The 26,235-nt window shown below is 46.9% G+C and overlaps 1 protein-coding gene across 2 annotated transcripts; it reads right to left on the bottom strand.

Annotated features, from left to right (window-relative positions):
- Positions 1 to 735: 735 nt before the first annotated feature.
- Positions 736 to 25,856, bottom strand: TKTL1 (transketolase like 1). Of its 2 annotated transcripts, none has more exons than XM_047098495.1 (13): positions 25,720 to 25,856; positions 21,196 to 21,295; positions 16,785 to 16,882; positions 15,208 to 15,399; positions 15,002 to 15,129; positions 13,584 to 13,777; positions 9,258 to 9,422; positions 6,670 to 6,826; positions 6,188 to 6,318; positions 4,725 to 4,808; positions 2,428 to 2,524; positions 2,176 to 2,295; positions 736 to 905 (listed from the first exon to the last, which is right to left on the bottom strand). In XM_047098495.1, exons 1-13 carry the CDS (start codon positions 25,854 to 25,856, stop codon positions 736 to 738), a joined length of 1,773 nt encoding a protein of 590 aa, XP_046954451.1. The 2 variants fall into 2 exon arrangements, with proteins under 2 accessions (XP_046954451.1, XP_046954450.1); XM_047098494.1 differs by having other exon boundaries at positions 21,196 to 21,313.
- Positions 25,857 to 26,235: the final 379 nt, after the last annotated feature.

Consider the following 26,235-nt stretch of genomic DNA (forward strand, 5'->3'; position numbering starts at 1 on the left):
AAGGAAGGAGTTTCTAGCAAACAGAAACCGAATCGCACAAATGGAATCGAGCAGCTGCTTTTTAAAATGCTTTATTAACAGTAACTAGTATTAACAGTAACAAGTATTAGTAGAGGAATGCAATTGAGCTATCAGATTTGGTCTGGGCACTGGACAAATGAGACATTTCTGAGACCTCACAAGGGAGTGCAGTGTGGGGACTAGAACTAGTTGGGTCCCCTCTGCAAGCAGCACAGGACATCCTAGGAGATTTTGCCGCTGCTCTGCGGCCTCTGTGTCGGGCCATGGAGGGGAGATGAAATGAAGCACCGGGAGGACACTGCAGGGCAACTACAGTCACACTGGACCCAGGAAGCTGCAGGTAGGATGGCAGCGCACAAACTCTCGAACTCGGACAGCGGGGTGTGGCAGGGTGCTACAGTGTCCCAAGCCTGAGGGACTGCAGTGCACGGTTCAATTTGCCTTTCTTCACTTCTACACACGTTTGGGAAATTTACACTAGCTGATGCCCAATTCAGTTACATGTTGTCCGCTCAGAAAACTTCATATTAGGTGGTTGTTTTGTCAGCTCCTCTGTTATTTTTAAACCTTATGACACACTATATAATGACTAAAAGATCAGTGTTACACTTGCATATGTAGTTATAGCCTAAGGTAGTTAACTTGCTTTGCTTTTAAAAACAAAGCACAACAGTATAGATTTAAACGGTAGTATGTTGGAAGTTAACAGCTATTTTAGTTCAACATACATTTCACAGCCATTATGATGTGTTTCGCACTGATTCCAAACCTATCTAGCAGCTCACTGGGCTTCCCACTCCGAGGGATTCCTGCCACTGCCAGCTGATGGACCAAGATGTCAGGCTCCATAGAGACAGCTGCAGCGACGGCCTCCCCGATGCCACCTGGGGAAACAAGAGACATAAGGCTCTGTTCTGGAAGCAGCTGGTCAGCCTTAAAGCCTCAAGGTAGAGAAGCCTTTGAATTTGCTGGCTCCTAGGGAAAAATATTCTTCAGCAGCCATTGATTCACGTCAACAGCCACCCTCTGGCTAACCAAAATAAGTCTCATTTGAAACTGTGGGTCTCCAAATTCCTCCCAGCCCCACTACAACAGAAGCTCAATTGGGGCTCCATAGATGCGGGGGTCTGCAAGCTGAGATACTTAAAGCTGTCAGGAAACCCAAAAACGATTATGCCAATAAACCATACAGAAAAGAATGACCAGCAGGCCACCAGCTTCAGCAAGGCTGCTTGCAAGGCTGGTCCTCAGGTGACACCTGGGCAATGGGCTGGTGCGAGTACCCAGGAACACCTGCTTTGCTGTGTGCCCGGCAGAGGGGGCCCATGTGGCCAGTGCCCAATAAGACCCATGCTGCGGAGTCTTGAGTGGGTTCGCTGGTCTCCAGGGACGCATCTGTCACTGCTGGAGAAGGGAGAGCACTCAGTGGTCCCCCCACGGAAGGGAGGGAGGGAGGAGCCCAAGACGTGGGGTCCTTCACCCTGACCTGTGTCTTCTGTCCTTGTGGGTCCTGGTGTGTGTTCTCTCCTCGTAATAACCTCAGCTGTGAGAGCACAGAGTGCTTCCAGAGGATCACTAAAGCCATTAAGTGCTCAGTGATCATGCGGGGGGGGGGGGGGTGCTCTTGGGGCCCCTGATACACGAACACATGCAACTCTCCACTCCCTCATGTGCCCCACCTGACATTCCCAGTTCCCTCCCTCTCCCTGCCATGCACTTTTTTTTTTTTTTTTTTTGCAGTTGCCACGTTCTCTGCTTGCAAGGCACTATTTCCCATTTTGAGAGGGGAACAAATTATTAATCATTCAAAACTCAAGAGCAACCGTGAAGCTTTTCATTATGATCCCTTCCTGTCCGCAAGAGAGTTACAGACACTCCTTTGTGCTGCCACTAAGCCACCTGGGGACCAGGCACTGTGCCGGGGCCACACAAGTGAGTATGGGCATGCCCCCCCCCCCGCCCTCCATGAGGAGCTGGTGTAGGTGGGCAAGAGACCCGTAAGATGATATACCTGCAAAGAGCAGTAATAAAGACTGTTGTACGAGTGGCTGGCTGGCTGACACCCTGAACCAGGTCACGCTTCCCATCATGGTAAACAAGAACACTTCTAATCAAAGCAGACTTTCAACATGACCCTCAAAGGTTTGCACATACCTTCTGAATAGTGATCCTCCACTGTGATAATACGGCCACCTGTGGCTTTTGCACTGGACATGATGGTGACAGTATCCAGCGGTTTAATGGTAAACAGGTCAATGACACGGATGGAAATATCTGGAAAACCGCAATAGCCAGGTTTATGTGTGAGATTGACTTAGAATAAAAAGACCAACTGGGGCACACGAAGCAGCCCAAGTCCTACCTCTGCCCAGCTTAAACTTCAATGTTCACCAACCACCAACTGACCTTGCTTGGAAAGATCTTCGGCAGCTGCTAAGGCTTCGTGCAGTGTAACTCCAGCTCCAATAACCGTGACTTTGTCATTGACACTGTGGCGGAGGACCTGGTATTATGCCCATTGAACAAAAAAGCTGTGGTTACTATGCACGGAGCACATCTCAAAGATAACACTCTGCTACATTGCTCTTCCCTGATCCTACCAATTTTACTGCTTAATAATTCACTATAAAAAAAAGCTGCATCAACACACTGACAAATATCACTTTTTGATAAATCCTACTTCATATTCACTTTACAAATTCACCTATCATGCTTCATGATATACACGGTGCCAAATCACTAAGTTCTTATAGAATAACAAAATGCCCCTTTAGCAAAGAAGGTGGACTTCAAATCGGATCTGAAAGGCAGAGGGCCAGAAACAAGTTGTATGGGACACATGCTGCAGACCACAGACTCACACTCACAGAGGGTCTGTAACAGCACTATTTCTGGACCACCCGCAACATCTCGTTGGGGCGTGCACACAGACTGGACTCTGACGATGAACACGTCAATGGGGATAATTTGGGGGCATTTGCGACATGTTCTGTGCAAAGCACCTTGCGTGTCCAAGTGCCCTATAAAGTCCACGCATTAGAGGGCTCATTCTGTGGCTGGAGAAAGCAAACCTCAGAGTGGGAGGAACTTGCTCAGGATAGGGCTGAGGCAAACAGCCAAGCCCATCTGACATTGAAGCCCACATGCTCACCCACTAGCTATTCTGTAAGCAAGGACAGGGGCCCGGCCTTTTTTCCCATAGACTTCTATTTCCTCCAAAGTCACTCAACCAAAGGCATCTGGAACTATTCTGCACTTCATCCTTTTGTATAGGTTTCCTTGTAGCTTAAGCACTGCTGACAGTACAAACATTCAGGGCTTCTAAGCCACCCCATTCTTTGAGAATATCCCAACTTTTTCATATACGTCCATATAAATACATAATGCACACCCCCTTTGCAAAACCTAGCCCTTGAATTATCCATGCCACGCACATTATCACACGCATTTTAACTCACATCCTTTACCATCAGGAAATGTACTTCATTGTGTCAGGACAGGGCAAATATTAGGGGAAAAAGAAGACAAGCTATGAGAAAGCTCTGCCAAATTACAGGTCACTCACCAAGACCCCCACCTCCACCCTCAGGGACATTCAGCCTTGAGTTTCCGTGGGAGAGTAAGGGGAACAACAGAACCTGTGGTTAACACTGAAGATGAATACTGCGGCTTTCTCATTCAGTGCTGGCAAGCTACCCAGCAGCAGGTCACGAACATTTGGTTATGCCCGCTTTTTTGCAGCACTAAAGCCATTCAGTACTCAGACACAGTCCTTCTGAGCACTACAAACTATGAATTCTCCAGCAGCTTAGTTCTTAGCAATCAAGTCAGATGTCACCTGTTGTTCCTTTAACACTGGCTAGTGCTCTTTCACACATTTAAGTATGAACGACATTCCAGAAAAGCTTAAAACATACAAACTTTCTTCTGCAATATGATCTCAACTACATAAAGCATACATATACGCCGTAAGAAAGGCAGGAAGGAAATGTGTCAGAACATCTGCGAGCTCTGCTCTCCAGGTGGCAGAGCAGAGTCACTTATTTTCTCCCCAGACGCTGTTGGTTCTGTTCTTTGCACATACATGGCCCCTAACAGAGACCAGGTCAATGTCTTGGTCTGAATCCTGGTCTTGCTGCTGTGAACCCGTAGTAAGCCCCTCACCTACAACACAGGGCTGCTACCAATCTGTGCTTCTAGGGCTTTTGCGAGAACACAGAAGACAGCAAGTGCCCAGTGATGCTAGCCTTTATCAGGCCCATGGGCAAGGCCATGTCCCACCAACTTCAGTGCCACACAATGACCAGTGGCCAGACATTCATGTTCCCTTTTATTCCTGGCTTGGATCTGCAAAACCCAAACCTGACAGATTCATTATTCATTTGAAATCGGTTGTACTGTTTCATTTAGCTCCAGGCTGTGGTAATTTACACCCCAACAACTCAAGGACCTTTAAGTTGTTACCACTTTAAGAGTTCAACAAAGAAGAGACTCCATTTGGAAAGGGAAAAAGTTTGCTTAGGCTGATACTGGTAGAATGCTCCTTCCTGAGGAAAAGCAGGTAAAGGTCACGATGGAACTTTTTTTAAACTAGAGCAAAGAAAGGATCAAGCCTTGACGGTAGGGATACCTAGTGCTAGCTTTAGACCAGATCTCTCCACATGAAATGATACTAGAAGGCACTACAGGACTTAAGATCTTACCTTGGCCCGTCCGATCTCAAAGCTTTCTTGTTGGGTGTAAATAACTGCAGTTTCTGGTCGGCTGGTCCGAATATAGCATATCCCCTAGGGCGTAAATTAAAACCAGAGCTACAGTTAAAAAAACTAAATTTCCAACTAATAAACTTGTTTTAAAAGGGAGGGGGGGGGAAGACAGCTAAACAGTTCTCTTCACTAAAAACAAAGCACACATTCTGGAGCAGAGGATAAACATCTATACAACTACTAGCAAACACGTCAGGTGGCACCTGATCAGATCACTACACCAAGCCAGGCAAAAACCTACGTAGGACCCTGGCAGATGCCCTCAGTGACAAGCCTTCTATGCTATCACATTCAGTGATATAGGAAAGCTTTCTCACATACCCATGGACTTGTTCTTTCTCTGCAGAACACAAATGCAGGCCACAGCATGGACTCATGTTTAATAAAAATCCCAGAACACGACGTTAAACAACTAATTTTTGCCGTAATAGTTCGTAATATTTCATTCTTTAAAAAACTATACATTATAAACTATTAGTTTAGGAACACTGGTTCTATCCCAACCATGCCCAGGGCTGCCTATGCAGGGCCATGGGTGGGCACAGGGCTGGTGGTGAGGGGAGTCTGTTGACCATTAGGTGGAACAGCTGAAAAGGCTCAGACTGTCCTCTAGCCTGCCCTGCAACTGGGTTCTAGACAGGAATTAGGTGGAGTCCATCTATAGCCCTTGTGGGAGACTTGCTAAAGGGCAAGTGGGGCACAATTCATACTCCTGCCCTTCTAAGAGGTTTCGGAGGGCGGACCTGGGCTGGGGACTCTGAGGTCTGTCTACAGTGGAGACACTGGCCACCCACTGGTCACTCTCCAGCTTCCTGGATATCATGAGGTAGTGACAGCATGGGATGTGTCTAAGGCCAACATCACTGATCCCTCCTGGAGCCCATTCCCAGGACATTGCTGACAGCCCCCCTTTTCCTTGGAGTGCCCAGAGCACTCTCCTCGCCGTGTTGAGCCCTGCCCCATATGGGCCGTCAGCTGTTCCGTGTCCTTTTGTACTGTCTTTTACAACGTGATCATGTTTATGTTCTACACGCTCAATCACTTTTTTGGGGTAATTGTTCTGTCTCTTAAAGGAATCGTACAGCCAAGTTTTCTATAACAAATATGATCTTTACACTGAGAAAATAATGGGAAAAACCCAATCATCGGTATCAAACTAGCAGCGGAGCCCAGAAACATTTCGACTTAAACAGTGTCCCCTTAAAAAAAAAAAAAATACCTTAGTGCGGCACCTGGGTGGCTCAGTCAAAATGTCTGACTTCGGCTCAGGTCATGATCTCACAGTTCGTGGGTTCGAGCCCCTTGTTGGGACTCTCTGCTGACAGCTTGGAGCCTGCTTCAAATTCTGTGCCTCCCCGCCCCTCCCCCATTCACACTCTCAAAAATAATAAAAAAAATACCGTGCTATTGGCTGCCAGGAAAACAGCATGTTCTGTTGAGATGGCATCACTTGGATAGAAAATAGTGCAGTTGGGAACAGCTCGGAACATGGCCAGATCCTCCAGGGCCATCTGGGAGGCGCCATCTTCACCTGAGAAAGCAAAGCCACAGCCCAAAAATGCATGATCAAGGGCCAACTGGGAACCTGCCCTCTGCTGGATAAACAAAAGCTTATTTCCATGGGGGGAGGGCCCACACTTGTAGCTGAGCCCTACAAAACTGTCCAATTCTTGGGCCAATATAATGCCATAATTAACTGCTACATGTCTCCCATGAGACATCACTGTGGGTTAGGATCCTAACTGACCTTCCAGATCCCTGGAGCCTGCTTTGGATTCTGTGCCTCCCTCTCTCTGCTGCCCCCCCCCTCTCAAAAATAAGCATTAAAAAGCCCTTAAATTCTAAAAGCAAAACAAAACATGCTGGTACTGAGAACTCATACCAACAGATATTCCACAGTGGGACCCAACAAGGTTGATGTTGGTTTGAGAAACGGCTCCCATCCGGATTTGATCAAATGCTCGGGTCAAAAAGGCAGCGAAGGTGCTGACAAAAGCAACAGTCCGACCACGGGTGGCACATCCCAGTGCCACGCTCACCTGCAATAAAAAGGTGAATTAGACACCCTTAGAATAGTTGGCCTATTTAAAAAAAATTAAAACGTGGAAGCCTTGGGAAAACAAAACCACAATAGTGAAAGGGAAAACAAATGCTTGAACCCTGCCCCTCCTTTCCCCTTCCCCAGTGCACAGTGTGTCCCAGGATAATCTCTACTCCACATTCCCCCCACCACCTCATCCTTCCCCAGGCACGTAGCTGGGCAAACCCGAAATCTGGCAAACCCCTGATGTCCCCCAAACTTCCAGAAAATAACAGGAATTGGGGCACTGACTTGGCTCCTTCAAGTCAGGAAGATAGGGAAGAGAAGACAGGAAAGCTCGGGACATTCAAAGCCTCCCTCCCCACAGTCCTGGCAGGTCCCCTTCTGCACCCTTCTCCCTATTCCCTCATATGGTGCCCTCACTTTGCATCTCCTGGGAAATGAGAAGAGAACAACAGAGGCTCTCCCATTGGCCCCCAACCACCCACCTGCTGGCTACGAGACAGGGTACCTGCACCTACCTACGGTCCACTGGCCCACCTGCCATGCTGAATCTCACCCTTCTCCTGAGTCCTCAAGGGCATCTCCAGCAGTGCAGTTATCCCCTCATGGATCCAGCCCCTTTCTCGTGTTACTCTCTCACCACTCAAATATATGCTCGTATCTTCTATCTCTACCTCTCCACCCTCCACCTCATCCTCCCCCTCCAGATACCACCCTTCACCTGGGCTCTCCCTCACAAAAAACTTCTCATACCATCCTCACTTTCCCACTTCCTACTCTCTGCCCAGCCTCTTCCAGGTTATCAATAAAAAGGCTTTCATGTATAAAAAAAAGTTAGGGCAATAGAATAGCAATAAGAATTGAGATAGAAATGCTTCTGACAACTAAGGAGAGTCCTTCTGTGATCTTTAATTGGATAATTTGAGTATTAAAGTGCCTCAAATTCAATACATGGGAAACTATCTTTTGTTAACTACTTAAATTTGTAACAAGAATTTAAATTTTATCTTAAAACTAGGCAGAAAAATACATAGTTCAGAAAAACACATTCATAGAATACACTTGAAGACAACTGATGTATCCTCCAAACTACCTGACCCCTTACCAACCAGTACTCTGACCCCCCAGGGCCCAAACAGAGCTCCCATGCCCCCAAATCCACTTCTCCCCCAGTCGTGTCTATCTTGGGAAGTGACACCACTCTCTACCCAGGCACTCTGGCCTACCCCCGAGTGCCAGCCTTGGTTCTTGCCCTGACACCCACCCTTATGGCATCCTGTTAGCTCTCCTTCCCAAAGAGATTCCAGATGAGTCCACTTACTTCCAACCTGGCCCAAGTCCCCATCTTCTGTCACCCCACCCCCTAGCAAGCTATTCTTCACATTGCAGGGCCTTGTAAAACATATCACGTGGTTTCCCAGTAAACTGCAAAAGAACCCAAAATACTGAAAGTGGCCAGTAAAAGCACCATATGATCTGGCCCCTGGTGACCTTGCCAATTTCCTCCTGTACTCACCATGCTGCCACTTTTTCTCCCTAGATGGTTCAAATGTTGGCCTGCTGCAGAGATAGCTGTCCCCTCTGCTGTTAATGCTGTCTTCCAGATCTGTGCACGACTCATCACTTAAATCTCAGCTTAAATGTCACATCAACTGAGAGACCATCCCTGATTGGCCCTGGTTACATTCCTACCATAGCCACCAGGTTCGACATGGCATTGGATACTACTTATTAGCTGCAGTTTTACCAATTTTCTTCCCACTGTGGAACCCATCAGTACAGAGTATATGCTGAAGGCTGTTAACTAAAGGAATCAATGAGATGGGGAGCAAGCTTTCTGATAAGAGACTCAATTTGGAGAATGATGGATTGTATTTTTTCCATTCAAAATGGAAATAACGAGACCTAGAGAAAAACATTTATGCTTACAGATGTAACGATCTACTTTACCTAACAGGGTAGCTTTAATTCTAATACTAACAGGCCCAGAGAAGCACCATAAATGAAAGTGCAGGGTGGCCAGAGGCAGGGACATGGCCAGCTGGCTGTGGACACCCATCTAAAGGGGGCCCCTGCTTAGTTCCAGCCAACTGGTGGCAGGAGGTAATGCCGTCTTGGTGCTGACAGATCTTCCTACTCTTTAAGAGAATCCAGAAATTTGTATTCTACAGAAAAACTTATTTTTAAAACCTGGCAATCAAAAAAAATTGATAAATACTACTTGTTCCAAATGAATCCTAGCAGTCCTGGAAGCTACCCCACAAACTGCCTAGCTACTCTCGACTTGCTTCCTCAGAGCCATTTTTTCCTCCAGTACCTTTGCTTTTATAAACGGAAAGAAAAACTGTAATTCGGGGCTGGCCTCCTGTGTCCAGCAGGCCACTGTCAATGAGAAGACCCAGGAGGAACACCCATAGCACACGCACCATGTTTTGCTCAGCAATAAAACATTCAATGAAGCGCTCAGGGTGCTCCTTCTTGAATATGTCTGCGAAGGTGGAGTTCTTGGTGTCACCATCCAGCACAATGACTCTATCGTTTGCATGGCCCAGTTTAGCCAGCGCCAAACCACATGCTTTCCGAGTAGCTACCTGGAAAAATCAAACGGTAGAGTTTTCTACAGCAGATTTAGAAGGTGAAATTTTGTGGATTACAAATGGTCTTTTGTCTTAACGAAGAAAGCAAATTTGTAGTTCATCAATAATTTCCTTTTGTGTCACAAAAACGGATGGCTAGCCAATCTTAAGCCCATCCTTGGTTCACTGGGTAGCAATTCTTCTGCCCCCATTCATATAGTTTACCAAGACAAAATTTTTTAAATGTTTATTTTTGAGAGAGAGGCAGAGAGAAAGGGAGACAAGAGAATCCCAAGCAGGCTCCGCACTGTCAGCACAGGCCCTGCTGTGGACTCGAACTCATGAACTGTGAAATTATGACCAGAGCTGAAACAGCTGGATGCTTACCCAACTGAGCCACCCAGGCACCCCTCACAGAAGTTTATCAAAATACTTAAATTTCCCAAAATGCAAACGCCTGTGACTTTGTAACTATAAAACTGATAATGCACAGTGCAAAAATTAAAATGGAGAATTTTTAAAGTTTATTCTAGGAGGGGGTAGAAAACACAAGTGGGGGAGGGGAAGAGAGAGGGAGCAAGAGAATCCCATCAAGCAGGCTCCTTGCTGTCAGTGCGGAGCCGGACCCCACAAACTGTGAGGATCATGATTCGAGCCAAAATCAAAAGTTGGATGCTTAAACCAACTGAGCCACCCAGGCACCCCTTAAAACATAGAACTTTAGAATCATGATACCAACAAGAAATTCCATTAGGATATTGAGATTGAACTGAGTTTATGGATTCAGGGGATAATTGACATTTTCACAATATTGAGTTTTTCTACTAGAAATTAAGGTTCAGCATTTTCTCAAAATGTCAAACGGTATTATCATGTGACCCAACAGTTCTATTCCTAGGTATATACCCAAGAGGAAACTAGATCTCAACAAAACCTTGCACACAAATGTTCAAAGCAGCAGTTACAACAGCCATAAAAGTAGAAAAAACCTAAATGTCCATCAAGGATTGAATGTGTAAACAAAATGTATAGTATATTCATAAAATGGAATACTGTACTGCCACAACAGGGATGGACCTCAAAAACATCATGCTAAGAAGCCAGACAAAAGGTTCACACATGACTATTTAATATGGAATGTCCGGAATAGGCAATTTCACAGAAAGTAGACAAGTGGTTACTAGGGACTGGGGGAAATGGAGGGTGACTGCTAATGGGCATGGGTTTTTTTTTTTTTGGAGGGTGATGGAAATGCTGTAAGACAGTGTGGTGATAACTGGATGATTCTGTTAATATGCTTTAAACCACTGAATTGTACTTCAAATGGATTATATATAGTCATATCTCAAAGTCATTAAAGAAAAAGGTTGGTCTCTTCAGGTCTGTGTTCATTTCTCTAAACACATATCTTTAAAAATAAACAATTCATGTAGGTAGTACAAAATTCAAGTTATTAAAGCCTCGGGTGAAGAGGCCATCCTCTCCCTGCTCACCTGTCCACCATCCACCCAGTCCCTTGCCCAGTGGCAGACAGAAAGGACGAGTCTGTGTAGCATCTTTTCAGGAATGGTCTATGTACAGATATTTGTTGAGCATCTTATACAAAGCATGTGGGTTTCTTTTGGGGCTACAGTTTTAAAAGTACCTTTTTAAAAAAAATTTTTTTTGATGTTTATTTTTGAAGGAGAGAGAGACAGTGTGTGGGGGGGGAGGGGCAGAGAGAGAGGGAGACCCAGAATCTGAAGCAGGCTCCAGGCTCTGAGCTGTCAGCACAGAGCCCAACATGGGGCTCAAACCCGTAAACGACATCATGACCTGTGATGAAGTCAGAGACTTAAACAACTGAGGCACCCAGATGCCCCTAAAAGTATCTTAATATAGCTCCTATATAAGTTTTTTAGTTTTTCTTGCTATTACAAAAATCATCTGTTTTGTTAATATAAAAAAGGAGTTAATCTTTGTATTTTTTTTTTTTTTGAGTATTTTTGAGAGAGCACGTGCACAAGGAGGGGCAGAAAGAGGGGGGGACAGAGGATCCGAAGCAGGCTGTGCAGTGACAGCAGACAGCCTGATGCAGGGCTCAAACTCGCGAACCGCGAGATCATGACCTGAGCTGAGGTCGGACACTTCACCAACTGAGCCACCCAGGCACCCCCATATATTAGTTTTGATACAAGCTCTTTTCCTGGACTCTTATTTATAACTGTTTCCAGCTGATTCTCTTGGGTTTTCCAGACATACAACTTTCTCACCTACAAATGATGAGAGGCTTGCCTTCCTCCTAGTCAGGAGGGAGTCTTTTACTGTTATTTAACCTCATTGGCTAACACTTCCAGAGTGGGGCTGACACTCTGGCGGATTAATGAGATACTTCACTGCGAAATATGAAGAGGGCTCTAGGTTTAAGACCTCTAGATCAAGAATCTAATAGAAGTGTCTTAGCAGTCCTGTTTCTTGGTTTAAAGTTTTGATATTTATTCTGAAAGAGACAGCACAAGTGGGAGAGAGGCAGAGAGAGAGGGAGACAAAGAATCCCAAGCAGACTCTGCAAGGTCAGTGTGGAGCTCAACACGGGGCTTGAACCCACAAATCTAGGAGATCATTACCTGAGCCAAAACCAAGAGTCAGATGCTTAACTGACAGGGCCACCCAGGCACGCCATTTTTTAAAGTCCACTTATTTTTAAGTCATCTCTACACCCAATGTGGGGCTTGAACTTATTAGGACCCTGAGGATCAAGAGCTAATGCTCTTCTGACTGAGCCAGCCAGGTGCCCCTGACTTGGTTTTTAAACTCATTCATTTTTTATGAACCGGACTTAATTTTTTCCTGTTCATAAAAAACATAACCTCTTTTTTAAAAAAAAAAAAATGGAAGTTCAAGGGCACCTGGCTGGCTCAGTTAAGCGTTGGACTCTTGATTTTGGCTCAGGTCATAATTTCAGTTTCGTGCCCTGCTTGGGATTCTTCCTCTCTCTGCCCCTCCTCTGCTCTCTCTCAAAAAATAAAAAAAAAAAAGTTCTCAAAATCCCACCTTCCACCTTCAATTTGGTGTCATTTCTCCAAATGCACTTTCCAATGGTTTCTAATAACATATGATGCCCCCCACCTTTTAAGGTTTTCTACACAAAAACGATTTTATGCTGCTTTACAACTTGAAAAATTTAGTAATTGGGGTGAACTCTTAGCCTCTTGCTGGGTTTTTCCAATTCCATAAGCATTCAATGCTGAAATCAGTTTACTACTTATTTTAAGGTGGGGGGAGACAGGCAGAGAGAGAGAGAATTCCAAGCAGGCTCTACTTTCAGCACTGAGCCTGATGTGGGGCTTGACCCTGTGACCTGGGATCATGCCCTGAGTTGAAATCAAGAGTCAGATGCTCAACCAACTGAGCCACCCAGGTGCCCCAACATTCATTCTTCTAGACATAACTGCACACTTGCATAGATAGTTCTGCCGGATAAATTCCTAGGAGTTGTACTATTAGTTCTAAGAGTATGAACAGTTAAAGTGGTGCCAAAATACCGTTCATTAATATGTGCATTTTCCTGATTAACACCTTTCTTCTGTTTTTTTTCCCCCCTAATTTCTGGTGTAATCAATTCACTTTAACCCATATTACCAGGCTAAGAAAACATAAGCAACACTCTAAAGATCTCGAAATAAATAAACGAAGGCTAAAAAATTCTTTCCTTCTGGGTTCATCACCTTGTTTTTCTTTGGTCCTGAAGACTCTGCCTATTTGGGGTCTGCTATTATGGCAGGGTTTCATACCTAATTTGTTTCCTTTTTGAAGAATGGGTCTTTGATGAATTGACCTACTTCTTTCTGTAATCCAGGGGTAAGTTCGAAACCTTGGCCAGCCAGGCCCCGACCCTTAGAGTAGACACAGAATTGTGGCAGTTTCACACAGTAGACTGCCACACCACAATTTTGCAAGCAAAAGCTACACAGCACTAGACGCTTAGAAGTATCAATTGACTAGTAAGAAAATTCAGACTGAAGTTTGAAATAAAAATCAGAAATAGTAAAAGAGAAGATAAACCTATTTTTATTGCATATAACCTTTAGTTAAATGTCATGCAATCTAATAACTGGTTCATCCATGGAGATCAGAGTAAATGAAGAGTCCTGGGTATTTAAAAAAAAAAAAAAAAGCAGAGAACATTTTGCCTACCTTCTCATCAACTGTGTAAGCAGGTAGAGAAAGCATTTCTATACCTAGGATGTTGACTTGAGGTGAGTCTTCAATAGGGGGTTTTGGGTCAAGATTCTCGTTGGTCTGTATCTGGCTCTCAATTAGTTTGATAATCGCATCAGCTCGCTCTTTTGGCATTGGCTTTCCATGCCAATTTTCTGCATCTTCAACACCTGCAACCAAATAAAAGACATTTGTTCCAGAAGTACATAATGGAGCGTCTGTTAGATCATCTCAAAGACATCCTTATGGAAAAGATATTAGCTGAGGACTCACAAGAATAAAAACCTGGCACAGGGAGCCCGAGTTGGTACTGCAGCCCCAGAGGACAGCCTGAAAAGGCCCAGAGGCTCTTGGGGGGAGGCACTGGCCCATATGCTGGTGAATGGAGGGGGGAGTGTGGGATAGGAAGCTGGAGAGATAGGCAGGGTGGACCATGGAGGATCCTGTGCGTATAAAGTTTGAGTTTTGTCAGAATCAAGATAGGAAACCACAGAGGAATTTGGAGTGGGGAGGTGACTTATGAGCTCTTAAATGTACAAAGACCACTATGGCAGCCATGTGGAGACTGGCTTGGGGAGACTATAATTAGGGAGAGATGACTTGGGTCTGAGCATGGGAAACGGAGAGCAAGAAGCAGATCTGAGATCAACCCGAATCAATCCAAATCGATGACAGACTGTGTTTGCATGTAGGGGGCACATAAGGGAGAGGTGAGGGCAAGGATAATACCCACAATTCTCCCAGGAGCAAACTGGTCAAGTGGTCATTTACTGAACTGGGGACACCACAGTAAGACTATTTTAAGGAAGAGTCATGAAACAGTTTTATTCTAAAGCACAGATATTAAAACAAAGCAGGAATCACACCCTCTGCAACTATTCATACTTGAATGACTTCAGGTACAGCTTTGAAATCTGCCAGACTACTTTCAAAACCCCGTCTTCCTTCCCTGACCCTCAGTTCCACAGGTACCTTTTCCAGGAGTGCCACTATTACCAGGTCTGTAGGTGTCCTCCCAGAGAGTGTGGGCACAGGCAAGTGTACATGCCCTTATTTGCGTATCTGTTCACGCATATAATAGCATTCTCTCTCACTCTGCACTTCTATGCAAATCGCTCTCTGCCAGTCCTCTGATGGACTATCCTCCTAGCTACTCCCTCCTGCACATGGAAAAATCGCTGCTCACTTGCTGGGGGTCTGGGCTTCCCCTCCAACCCTAACCAGACCCACTACGTGTAACGACCAAGGAGAGCAAGGGCCTCCAGCACATTACAGGTGGGATCACTGAGCACTAAGCCAGATGTCTGCCTGGCCAGACTGAGTCTCCTCCTGCCACACTGCTGTGCAGACAGATGTTTTCAATAACCCCGAGCAGAAAAGAAACATTTGCTTACTTGGAGTGCCCCGGCCCTTGAAGGTTTTGGCAACTACAGCAGTGGGCTTGTTCTTTACTTGACTTGCCTGCAAGAACACCTGGCACAGTACCTCCACATCGCGTCCATCCACCACGTAAGTATTCCACCTGTCAACCCAGGAGGAGGCTAGGTTACAAGGTGAAGGGGGAATGGGGCAAAAGGGTGACATAAAACAGGACAGTTACCCAAAGGCTTCGCAGCGCTTCTGATAGACATCCACGCAGTGCTCAACGGGCAAGGCACCACCGTGGCCCAGGCGGTTCACGTCGAAGATGGCCACAAGGTTATCCAGATTGTAGTGGGAAGCAAAAGCCAATGCTTCCCAGACGGAGCCTTCTGAGGACTCACCATCTCCCAAGAGGCAGAACACCCGGTAGCTAGGGCAAGCCAAGAAAGAAAGGTTAAGACCCTGCTTAGGGCTCTTCTGGAGCACTCAAGCAAATGTATTTCATGGAGAAAAACAAAGGAATAGAATGAAATAGTTGCTTCACACATCATTACGTTCCTAAAACTTTTTCTTTTCAGTTCTGTCCAAACTCTACGAGCTAAGGAAACACAGCTTTAAAAAACTTGGGCCTCACAAGATGGATTTTTGGGCTAGTTTTCTTATTCTAGCATTCTTTTGCCACGTCTCTGGGACCCACAAACAGGGGATGTGGAAAAAGTAGCTCCTTAAACACCCAAACAACATTCATATATACAGTTTCTCGGTAAGCTCCATTTTAAACACAACCACTATTTCTAATTTAACAAATTTACATCACAACAAAACACTGTACCTCAGGAGCATACGTTCTGTTGTAAACCGTGAACTTCTCCACAACAAACACACAAAAACGTTAAGACCAATAAGACACAACCTAGACCCCACCAAAACGCTGCAAAGTTTTTAAAAAAAATGATTAATGGGGTGCCTGGGTGGCTCAGTCGGTTAAGCGGCTGACTTTAGCTAAGGTCATGATCTCATGGTTCATGGGTTCAAGCCTGCATTGGGCTCTGTGCTGGCAGCTCAGAGTCTGGAGCCTGTTTCAGATTCTGTGCCTCCTTCTCTTTCTGCCCCTCCCCCGCTCACACTTGGTCTCTGAATAAACAAAAAAAAAGTTTAAAAATTGATTACAGGATAGGAACTAATACAGGCAATGATGAGATGAAAACGTTAACAGACTCCTGGGAGATGGAAGAGGGTAGCTGCCTGAGCAGTGGAAGAAGCACAACCAAGTGCCTCCAAAGGGGCCACCTGGGCTGGAACCAAGATGTGACTGGATCTGGACTCAGGCACGTCCGGTGCATCTCGGGAGAACATGCACACCAACACAGCCAACCCTGGGGACCCCCCAGCACCACCCCCATCTTGCTCACACGTCAGCGGCAGTTGGGCATACACCCCTGTAGGAAAGACACTGGTGGAACCACTCTAAAAAAGGAACTCTTTATTAACATACAATGGGGCCCAACGAGTCGCAAATGCACCAGCTACTAGCTCTATAATGAGGCTCAGGAGAAATGGAAAACACAAACATGTCACTCTTAGAGAGCAACAAAAATAAACCAGTCTATACGCTACAGGCAGCACTTAGAATCCAACCAGAGAAGCCAGAGAAGCCAGAACAGTTTATAGAAACACAATCTCGCTACTGCTAGAACACTTGGGAACCTGACCTTTCTAAACAATCACGGTCTTCCCAAACTAGTAAACCAGAAGTAAAGCCAAAGTGCCTGAGGGGTGTGGTGGGGACAGGTAAACAGTGGATAAGAGCCTTACCTGGCTTTGTCAAAGTACTTGCCAGTATATGCCATCCCACAAGCAGCCCCCAGTCCTTGCCCAAGCCATCCAGTTGCCACATCAACAAATGACAGCCTCTGTAAGAGAAGGGACCAAATGAACTTAGACATACCTACAGGACACAAGTTATCAGTCCAACTTCCAGCATGGAGCACAGGCTGCTCTCTGGCACGGCCCCTCCCACCCTTTGGGGTGGATTTCTCTTTACCACACCCACATAGCACCCCAAGTCTCAACATCACAAACACAGGGGGAGCCATAGGTAATCCAACGTCAGCTGGACCTGTGGAATTATAGAGAAGGGAAATTTCTTCACACAGCAGCCTAAACAGAGCCTAAGAGCAAAGCAGAAAATGTAAGCATGAGCCTTTTTCACAAAGCCTTTCGTGTAGTCCTGCACAAACCAGATGTTCAATCTCTTTGGAGAATGCGGGTTCTGAAACACCGGAGTGCCTGGATGGCTCAGTTGGTTAAGCGTCTCTCTTGATCTTCGCTTGGGTCACGATCTCATGGTGAGACTGAGCCCTGAGGTGGGCTCTGTGCTGACAGTTTGTGGAGTCTGCTTGGGATTCTTTCTCTGCCCCTCCCCCACTTGCACCCTCTCCCCTTCAAAAATAAACATTTTAAGAAAATGGAGGCTCCTGGGTGGCTGAGTAGGTTAAGCATCCGAGTTTGGTTCAGGTCATGATCTCATGGTTCAGGAGTTCAAGTCCTGCATCAGGTGAGCTCAAGCCCTACTTCAGGCTCTGTGCTGACAGTGTGGACCCTGCATGGGATTCTCTGCGCCTCGTTCACTTGTGCCCTGCGCCCCCCCAATTGAAGATTACAAATGCCCTGGTTTGTAAAACGCAGGTCAAATGAGATTTCAGAAGCGGTCATCTGTAAGTGCTCATTCCAGAGATGAATCATTTTACACCACTGCTTCCTCTCCCCTCCTCCTGTGTCTATGCACACGCTATTACTATCCATAAAAATAATGCCCTCTGAGTGCCACAAGGCAGTGTCAAAGGTCCCAAGCTTCCGAAGACACACTGAACTTCTTCACTGCTTCCCCTGCCACCATCTTAAACTGGCCACAAACATCTCAATTCTCACTGCAGTAACCTCCTTACTCCCCCCCATACCTATTCTCAACACAGCCACCAGGGGGAGGCTGTTAAAACCTAGGTCCACTCCTCACCCTGCAGAGAGCTGTCCAAGGTCTATTTCGTGCCAAGTAGCGTCCAAGTTCTTACACCACCCTCCAGCCCCCATATGTCCTACTCTCTCCTGCCATTGCTTTGGATGCCCTGGCTTTCTTGCATCCCTTGAATGCCCTGGGCATACACCTGCCTCAGGGCCTTAGCACTCACAGCTCCCTATCCCCCAAGTGCAGGAGTCTAAACAGGCACACAGTTCCCTCTCACTACGTGCCCCCCCCCCCCAAGTCTCTGCTCAAATGTCAGCTTTGAGGCTTTCCTGGACTATCTGTTTCAACTGGTAAACCCTCCCACCCTCACTTCCCTTGGATCCGGGATGCTCAAGCCCATCCAACATGCTGGTTACCCAGGTTTCCTGTCTGACTCCTCCTCCACTCAAATGTCCCCTCCATTCAAGCAAAGAATGAGCTGTTTCGTATCAAGGATGGGCCAACGGTACTTGTTAGTCTCTGATCCTTCTCTCGTCGTGCTCCCTCCAGGGCTCTTAACTGTCCTTAGCTTTCTTCGCACTTTTGTGCCCCCAGAGACTCCCTCTGTTTTGTACTCCTAGCCCTGCAGAACCATCCCGCTGAAGTCTCTCCTGATGTCTCTAGTTCTGCTAAAGAGTCCCCCTCAGCCAGCAGGAGACTGAAGGATTGAGAAGATTGGCAAGCACCAGCACAACACTCAGCATGGTGGAGGCACCCCACATGGGTTCCCTTACCTTCCTCAAGAACCCTTACACTGTGGGAAGGGGGGATACACTCACAACTGGGGGGAGGAGCAAGAGCTACAATAGAATGCATACGAGGTGCGATCTATGCACACTCGGAAAAGACTGCTCTTTCAGGTGGCACTTCTTACCTTTGTTCTGGCACAAAATACGCTTGAAGAACCAGTTTACAAAAAGAACTTTTGGTTACTTCTCTGGCCTGCTTGGTTGGAGAAACAGCTGATAAAAAACAAGGCCCTGCGGCGAGATAGAAGTGGATATACAGGGATCACAAAAACCTCCCCAGAAGCCTTCACAGTACCTCATAGTCAGCAATACCGATACTGCCAGGTCTTAACAGTAAGCCTCCTGATGCAGTTGTTGGTGCTGGACATTCACATCCCAGGAGTACCAATCGTGAAGACTGTGGCTCCTCTGCCATAGCAAGTCCATTTATTCCATTCTCAGCCAATGCCAAGATGAACTACACTCCTAGGTGTTTTCTCTTTCCTTCCAAACTCACCTGCTTCTTAAATCTGATGAATCCATAAATTCTGGCAGCTGAACAGTGCCCAACTTGCTACCGCATGCCAGAAAGCCTCTTTATCCCACTAAGACAGCAACAGTTACAGGACAATCCAGCTATCTTACAATTTTTTTTTTTTAAGTTTTGAAAGAGTAAGCCAGCACACAGGGGAGGGGCAGAGAGTTCAGATGTGGGGCTTGAACTCGCTAACCTTGAGATCATGACCTGAGCCGAAATCAAGAGTCGAATTCTGAACTGAGCCACCCAGGCACCCCATCTTACAGGTTTTAAACCAGAGATCTGTGTACACATGCTGTTTGTACATCTGCATTAAAATTTTTAAAAATATTTTTGACAGAGATGGAGCATGAGAGGGGAGGGGCAAAGAGAGAGACACAGAATCTGAAGCAGGCTCCAGGCTCTGAGCTGCCAGCACAGAGCCCACAGACCGTGAGATCATGACCTGAGCCAAAGTCGGATGCTCAACCCACTGAGCCACCCAGGCGCCCCCATTTACTTTTTATTGCAAAAGTCAAGCTTATAGAAAACTTGTAAGGATAGTACAACGAAATCCCATATACCCTTCACCTAGGTTTGTTGCTAAGGGACCACTTTTGCTTCATCTTGCTTTTTCTACACTACATGCTCAGAAATTTTATTTTTCGCCAAACCTCATTTGAAATTACATTTCAGACACCAAGACATGGGTCATAAATATGACCCCAGGTACTTCAGCCATGCCCATATTCTGACTTTATTCTCTAAACTAACACCCACTACCCAGATCTGAGGTTTCTATTTGTACACGCCGGCTGAGTTTTAAACGTTTCTCTCAGAACACCACAAACTTTCAGACATCAAAAGAACTGAATGTTCTTTTAGATCAACCCTGCTTTTAATATTACTCCCCTTTCCTGCCTCTCAATGTCATGAGATACCTGGTGCTACACCTAGTGTAACGAGAAAATCCTCCCATTGTGTCAGGTCAAATTTACTGAGAAATAGAAAATAAAGGTAACTTTCGGGTGGAATATCCCTCCAAGTTCAACTCAATTTTCCTTGAGCTCAACATAGATCCACTAATGTTGCCCACCTCTACCCAGGTGGCAGAAAATGGGAGCATGACCCTGCTGGGGACCTGGGGCGGGGGGGCTTTAGTGCTAGGTGGCGTAAGGCAGAGCACCAACAAAGGAAAGGAAGGGTGGCCAGTTGCCACAAGCATCCTTTCCACTACTGCAATCCTTGCTAGAACATCTCTTAAATCTTTACGAGGTGCTATCGTCTCAATATTTGTGCCTCTCAAAACGCTGATGTTGAAAATCTAAGGCCAGGGCGCCTGGGTGGCGCAGTCGGTTAAGCGTCCAACTTCAGCCAGGTCACGATCTCGCGGTCCGTGAGTTCGAGCCCTGCATCAGGCTCTGGGCTGATGGCTCAGAGCCTGGAGCCTGTTTCTGATTCTGTGTCTCCCTGTCTCTCTGCCCCTCCCCCGTTCATGCTCTCTCTCTGTCCCAAAAATAAAAAATAAAAATAAAAAAAAATAAGAAAATCTAAGGCCAAAAGTGGTATGGGGGGGGGTCCTTTGGGTGGTGATAAGGTTGCAAGGGCAGAACCCTCACAAATGGGATTAGTGCCCTTGTAAAACAGGGCCTAAAAAGACTACTTCCCCTTCTATGTGAGAGTACAATGAAAAATCTGCAACCAGGAAGAGGACCTCCCACCAGCGGTGACCATGCTGGTGCCTTGATCTTGGACTTCCATTTCCAAAACTACTAGAAATAAGCTTTTATGCTTTATAAGCTACCCAGTCTGTAGTTATTTTGTCACAGCAGACTGAAGAGACTCAAGACATTAGGCAGACAAAGAACCACCAAAAAAATAAACAAAGCCCATTTCTGGTCTTGTTGCCACGTGGTGGCTTTGAAAATGACTTTTAAGAAACAACTGGGCAGGCTCCGGGCTCCTGTGGGGACTTACCTTGGAGAGGATGAAACGGTCATTATCTGGGTTCTCCGGGTCCTCCTGTTTATACCTCATGATGTGAAAGAACAGCACGGCCATGACCTCAGCAGCACTACTGGAGGATGTGGGATGGCTTAAAGACAGACATGGTACAGGTCATTTCTCACAGGTGATTCACCAGGGACCCAGTGCACAAGGAGGCCTTTTATTACACAGGCTTCTCAGACTAGAAGCAGCAGTCCTTTCTCCCAGGCATGGAAGAATCCAGCCAAGGAAAAGGGATGCAGGGCCACTGCCTCCCAAGTTCATGGCTTTTAAGGATGCTATAAGGCCCAGTAACTTCATAACCTCTCTCCCTGTGGAGAGCAATATCTTCAATTCCAGCTCCCCCTCTATCAATGGAGTACCTGTATACTTGGGGCAAGTTCATCTGGTGACTCTCAGTACCTGAGTAGTCTTTTACTTATTTGAATTTATCTTTGAAATCATTGATCAAGAACACCATGAAGCACAAATTAACCCATGCATGTATGAGAAACTAGAATTTGACGAGAAAGCCAAGAATATTCAATGCAGAAAGAACAGTCTTCAATAAATGGCGCTGGGAATTGGATATCACATGTGAAAAAATGAAACTATAATGCTAATGTTCACTCACAGAAATTAAAATTAAGACTTAAATGTAAGACCAGAAGCCATTAATACTCCTAGAAAAAAAACATAGGAAGAAACCTCGACACGTATCCTTGTTTAGATAGAACAGCTAAAGCCAAAGCAATAAAAGATAAACAAGGGGGACTACATCAAACTAAAAAGCTTCTGTACAGCAAAGGAACCATCAACAAAGTGAAACAACCTACAGAACAGGAAAAAATATTGCCAATCATGTTATCTGATGAGGGGTTAATATCCAAAACATAGAAAAACTCATACAACCCAATAACCTAAAAAAAATTTAGGTAAAAATATAGGCAAAGAACCTGAACACCCCCCCCCACACACAAATATATGCATGACCAACAGGCATGTGAAATGATGCCCAAAATCACTAATCATCAGAGAAAAGCAAATTAAAACAAGGAGGTATCACCTCACACCTGTTAGAATGGCTGTTAAAAAGCCAAGAGGTAACCAATGCTGGCCAAGGTGTGGGCAAAAGGGAATCCTCATGTGCACTGTTGGTGGGATTGTAAATTAGTGCAACTGATTTACAGTATGGAGGATCCTCAAAAAATTAAAAATTAAACTACCATATGATCCAGCAATTCTACTTCTGGGAATAAATCTAAATGAAGTGAAAACACTATGTCAAAAATCTGCATCCATCTGTCCATAGCATTATTTACAACAGCCAAGACATAGGAACAACCCAAATGTCCATTAACAAAAATGTGATATGTATATCAAATGGCTATTTACCATTTGCGACAAAATGGACTTTGAGGGCATTATGCTAAATGAAATAAGTCAACAGAAAGAAATACCGGCTGACCTCACTCACATGTGTAATCTAAAAACAAAAACACCTCCAAACTCCTAGGAAAAGAGATAATCAGATTTATGGCTACCAGAGGCAGGGGATGGGGGAGGGAGGAATTAGATGAAGGTGGGCAAAATGTACAAGTGTCCAATCACGAGATAACTACCAGAGATATAAAGTATAGCATAATGACCACAACACTGCTATATATTTGAGAGAGTATACCCTAACAGTTATCACAATGAAAAAAAATTTCTATGCATATAACAGATGTTAACTAAACTTATCATGGTAATCCTTTCATAATACACATAAATCACCATGCTGTATACCTTAAACTTACAGAAAACTAGGTGTCAATTATCTCGAAACTGGAAATTTAAAAAAAAAACAAAACACTGCCAAGATCACATACTACCTAAAATGATTTTCTTTTAGGAAGTGAACGGTGAGACCCAAGTTTCTCACGGTGGAATAACTGGAGGTCCTTACTGAAATCCAAAGTAACTGCTGTTCTTAGAGAGCAGCTGGCCTGGGAGTCCAGCCAGTCCATTAATCCAGAAGGGAAGAGGAGACAGGACAGGGGAACAAAACCAACTCTCTAGAACCCCTGCCTCAACTTTCAGAAAAGATTTTAGGCCCAGCTCACATGTATTAATCATCTCTTCTTTCAAACTTCACAATTACAAAGCAGAGACTTAAACCCCTTGCCTCACAAATATTCCATAAGTGGAGGACAGGAATTTTAGAATTGTTACATATTAAAAAATTTAAGAAACAAAAATTGCTAGATACCTTGAAGAAATGCAAACCATTATTCTGTAGGCGAATGAAGCAAAATGAAAGTAAAAAAACCCCAAAATACGCAGTTCTTAACTCATCTATGAAATCTTAATACCATAGTTCAGTACTGAAAAGATTTAAAATTTTAAGGTTTATTTTTGAGACAGAGAGCATGAATGGGGGAGGGTCAGAGAGAGAGGGAGACACAGAATCCGAAGCAGGCTCCAGGCTCTGAGCGGTCAGCACAGAGCCCGACGCGGGGCTCGAACTCACGGACTATGAGATCATGACCTGAGCCGAAGTCAGACGCCCAACCCACTGAGCCACCCAGGCGCCCCTGAAAAGATTATTTTATTTGAAAAAAGGGATGATCATGGAATGTATTTTATTTCACCACTGTTGAAGTGAGAAATTACTAACAGAAGGAAAACTGGAAAACCCACACATTTGTGGAAATTAAATACCACACTCTTAACCAGCCAATATGTCAAAAGACGAGAAATTAGAAAATACTTGGAGGGGCGCATGCGTGGCGCAGTGCGTTAAGAGCCCAACTCTTGATTTCCGTGATCAGGTCAGGATCTTAAAGTCCTGAGATCTGGCTGAGCCTGGCTCTACACTAAGCATAGAGCCTGCTTAAGATGCACGCTCTCCCTCTCTCCTCCCCCTCCCCCTATGAGGGCCTGCGTGCGTCCCGCCCGCCCCGCCCCCCCCCCCACGAGCGTCCCGCCCGCCCCGCCCCCCCCCCCACGAGCGTCCCGCCCGCCCCGCCCCCCCCCACGAGCGTCCCGCCCGCCCCGCCCCCCCCCACGAGCGTCCCGCCCGCCCCGCCCCCCCCCCCACGAGCGTCCCGCCCGCCCCGCCCCCCCCCCCACGAGCGTCCCGCCCGCCCCGCCCCCCCCCACGAGCGTCCCGCCCGCCCCGCCCCCCCCCACGAGCGTCCCGCCCGCCCCGCCCCCCCCCCACGAGCGTCCCGCCCGCCCCGCCCCCCCCCCCACGAGCGTCCCGCCCGCCCCGCCCCCCCCCCCACGAGCGTCCCGCCCGCCCCGCCCCCCCCCCCACGAGCGTCCCGCCCGCCCCGCCCCCCCCCCCACGAGCGTCCCGCCCGCCGGCGAGCTTCCCCCCCCTTTTTTTTTTTCCTTAAAAAAATACCTGGAATACGAAAACAGCACACCAAACTTTATGGGACACAAAAGCCATACTAAGAAATTTACAACTACGAATGCTTTCACTAAGACCTAAAGATCAAAGAATCAAAGTTCTTACTTTACAACGTAAAAACTAGCAAAATTAAACCCAAATCTACAAGAGTAATAAAGGTTAGAGCAAAAATAAAAAATTAGAACAGAAATGGAGACCAAGAAAGCCGGTAGAACAGATCAATGAAAACAAAAGCTAGTTATTTAAAAACATGACCAAAATTAAAACGAAGACATTTTAACTTTAAAATTTACTGATTCGAAAACACGTTTCATTTCTAAAATGAAGGCAAAAACAGTACTACCAACCATACAGACGTAAAAGGGAAGAGACGATACTACGAAGAACTGTACAAATCGGCTACCAGCCGAGAAACTTCTAGAAGCAGAAAATTCAAGAACACTAAGGACCAAGTAGAGATTTGAAATACACCCGTGACTAATAAGAAGCCTGACCCAGGAGTCAAAAACCTCTCTGCACAGGAAAACATGGCCCCGACGGCCTCACTGGTGAATTTCAAGCACGAGCACGGCCCCCAGGGAACGCGAACCGTCCCGCCGCCCGCGCGCCTCACGGAAAAGCTACCACACCGCGACCGCACGAACCCGACCGTCCTGACACACACCAGGGGACCAGAAAGCCGCCTTCGGCGGCCGTTCCCACTCACCCACCGCCTTCTCCGCGGCTCGCTTTCGAGTCCGGGACGCCGGCGTCGAGGGCAGCTGCCCACACACAACGCCACGGCCGCACGCCCCCTTCCCACTCGGGCCCGAGGCCGTCCACAGGACGCCTCCCCGCCGGGCCCGAAAGATTCTGGGCTGCCTGCTACTCAATGGGAGGGAACACGGGAGCACGGGAGCACGGGAGCACGGGAGCACGGGAGCACGGGAGCCGCTCCCTTCCCCCCCCACCCCCCCTCCCCAGCGCAGACCCACCGGCCACGCGGGCCCGTCCATGCTCCCCCCGCGGCCCCAAACGGGGCCTCTACAACCGAGCCCGCCTGCCCACCCACCTCCCAACTACTCCTTACACCTCACGCGCCGGCCGCTATGATGCCTCTGACGAGGGAACCTTACCCGGAGCTCGAAGCGCAGGTAGCCCTGATAGAATGGATGCGCAGGCGATTAGCCATGTCTCGCAAGATCTGCAGGGTCTTCCAGTCAGGCTTGGTCTCCTCCTCGGCCGTCACGGTGCTCACCTTAGAGTCTGCCATAGCTGCGAACTCTTCGGTGTCTGAGGACCGAAAGCCGCGAAGCGGGTCCGCGGAGCGTATAAGTCGGCACCGTGCGGCTCTCTCTAAGCTCCGCCCCCTCCTCGTGCTGATTGCCCGCTCACTCCGCTCCCTCCGCGCACCGCCCCTCCTCGTGCCGATTGCCCCCGCACGTCGCTCCCTCCGAGCTCCGCCCCCTCCGAGCGCCAATTCGCCTCGCGCACTGCTCCCTCCGCGCACCGCCCTTCCTCGCGCCAATTGCCCTCGCGCGCCGCCCCCTCCGAGCACCGCCCCCGCCTCGTGCCAAGTCACCTCGCGCACTGCTCCCTCCGCGCACCGCCCTTCCTCGCGCCAATTGCCCTCGCGCGCCGCCCCCTCCGAG

The sequence above is a fragment of the Lynx rufus genome, unplaced genomic scaffold (genome assembly GCF_022079265.1).
Source record: "Lynx rufus isolate CCGP_SWC_20201006 ecotype Redwood Valley unplaced genomic scaffold, mLynRuf1.p SCAF_49, whole genome shotgun sequence".
In the NCBI taxonomy this organism is placed as follows: Eukaryota; Metazoa; Chordata; class Mammalia; order Carnivora; family Felidae; genus Lynx; species Lynx rufus.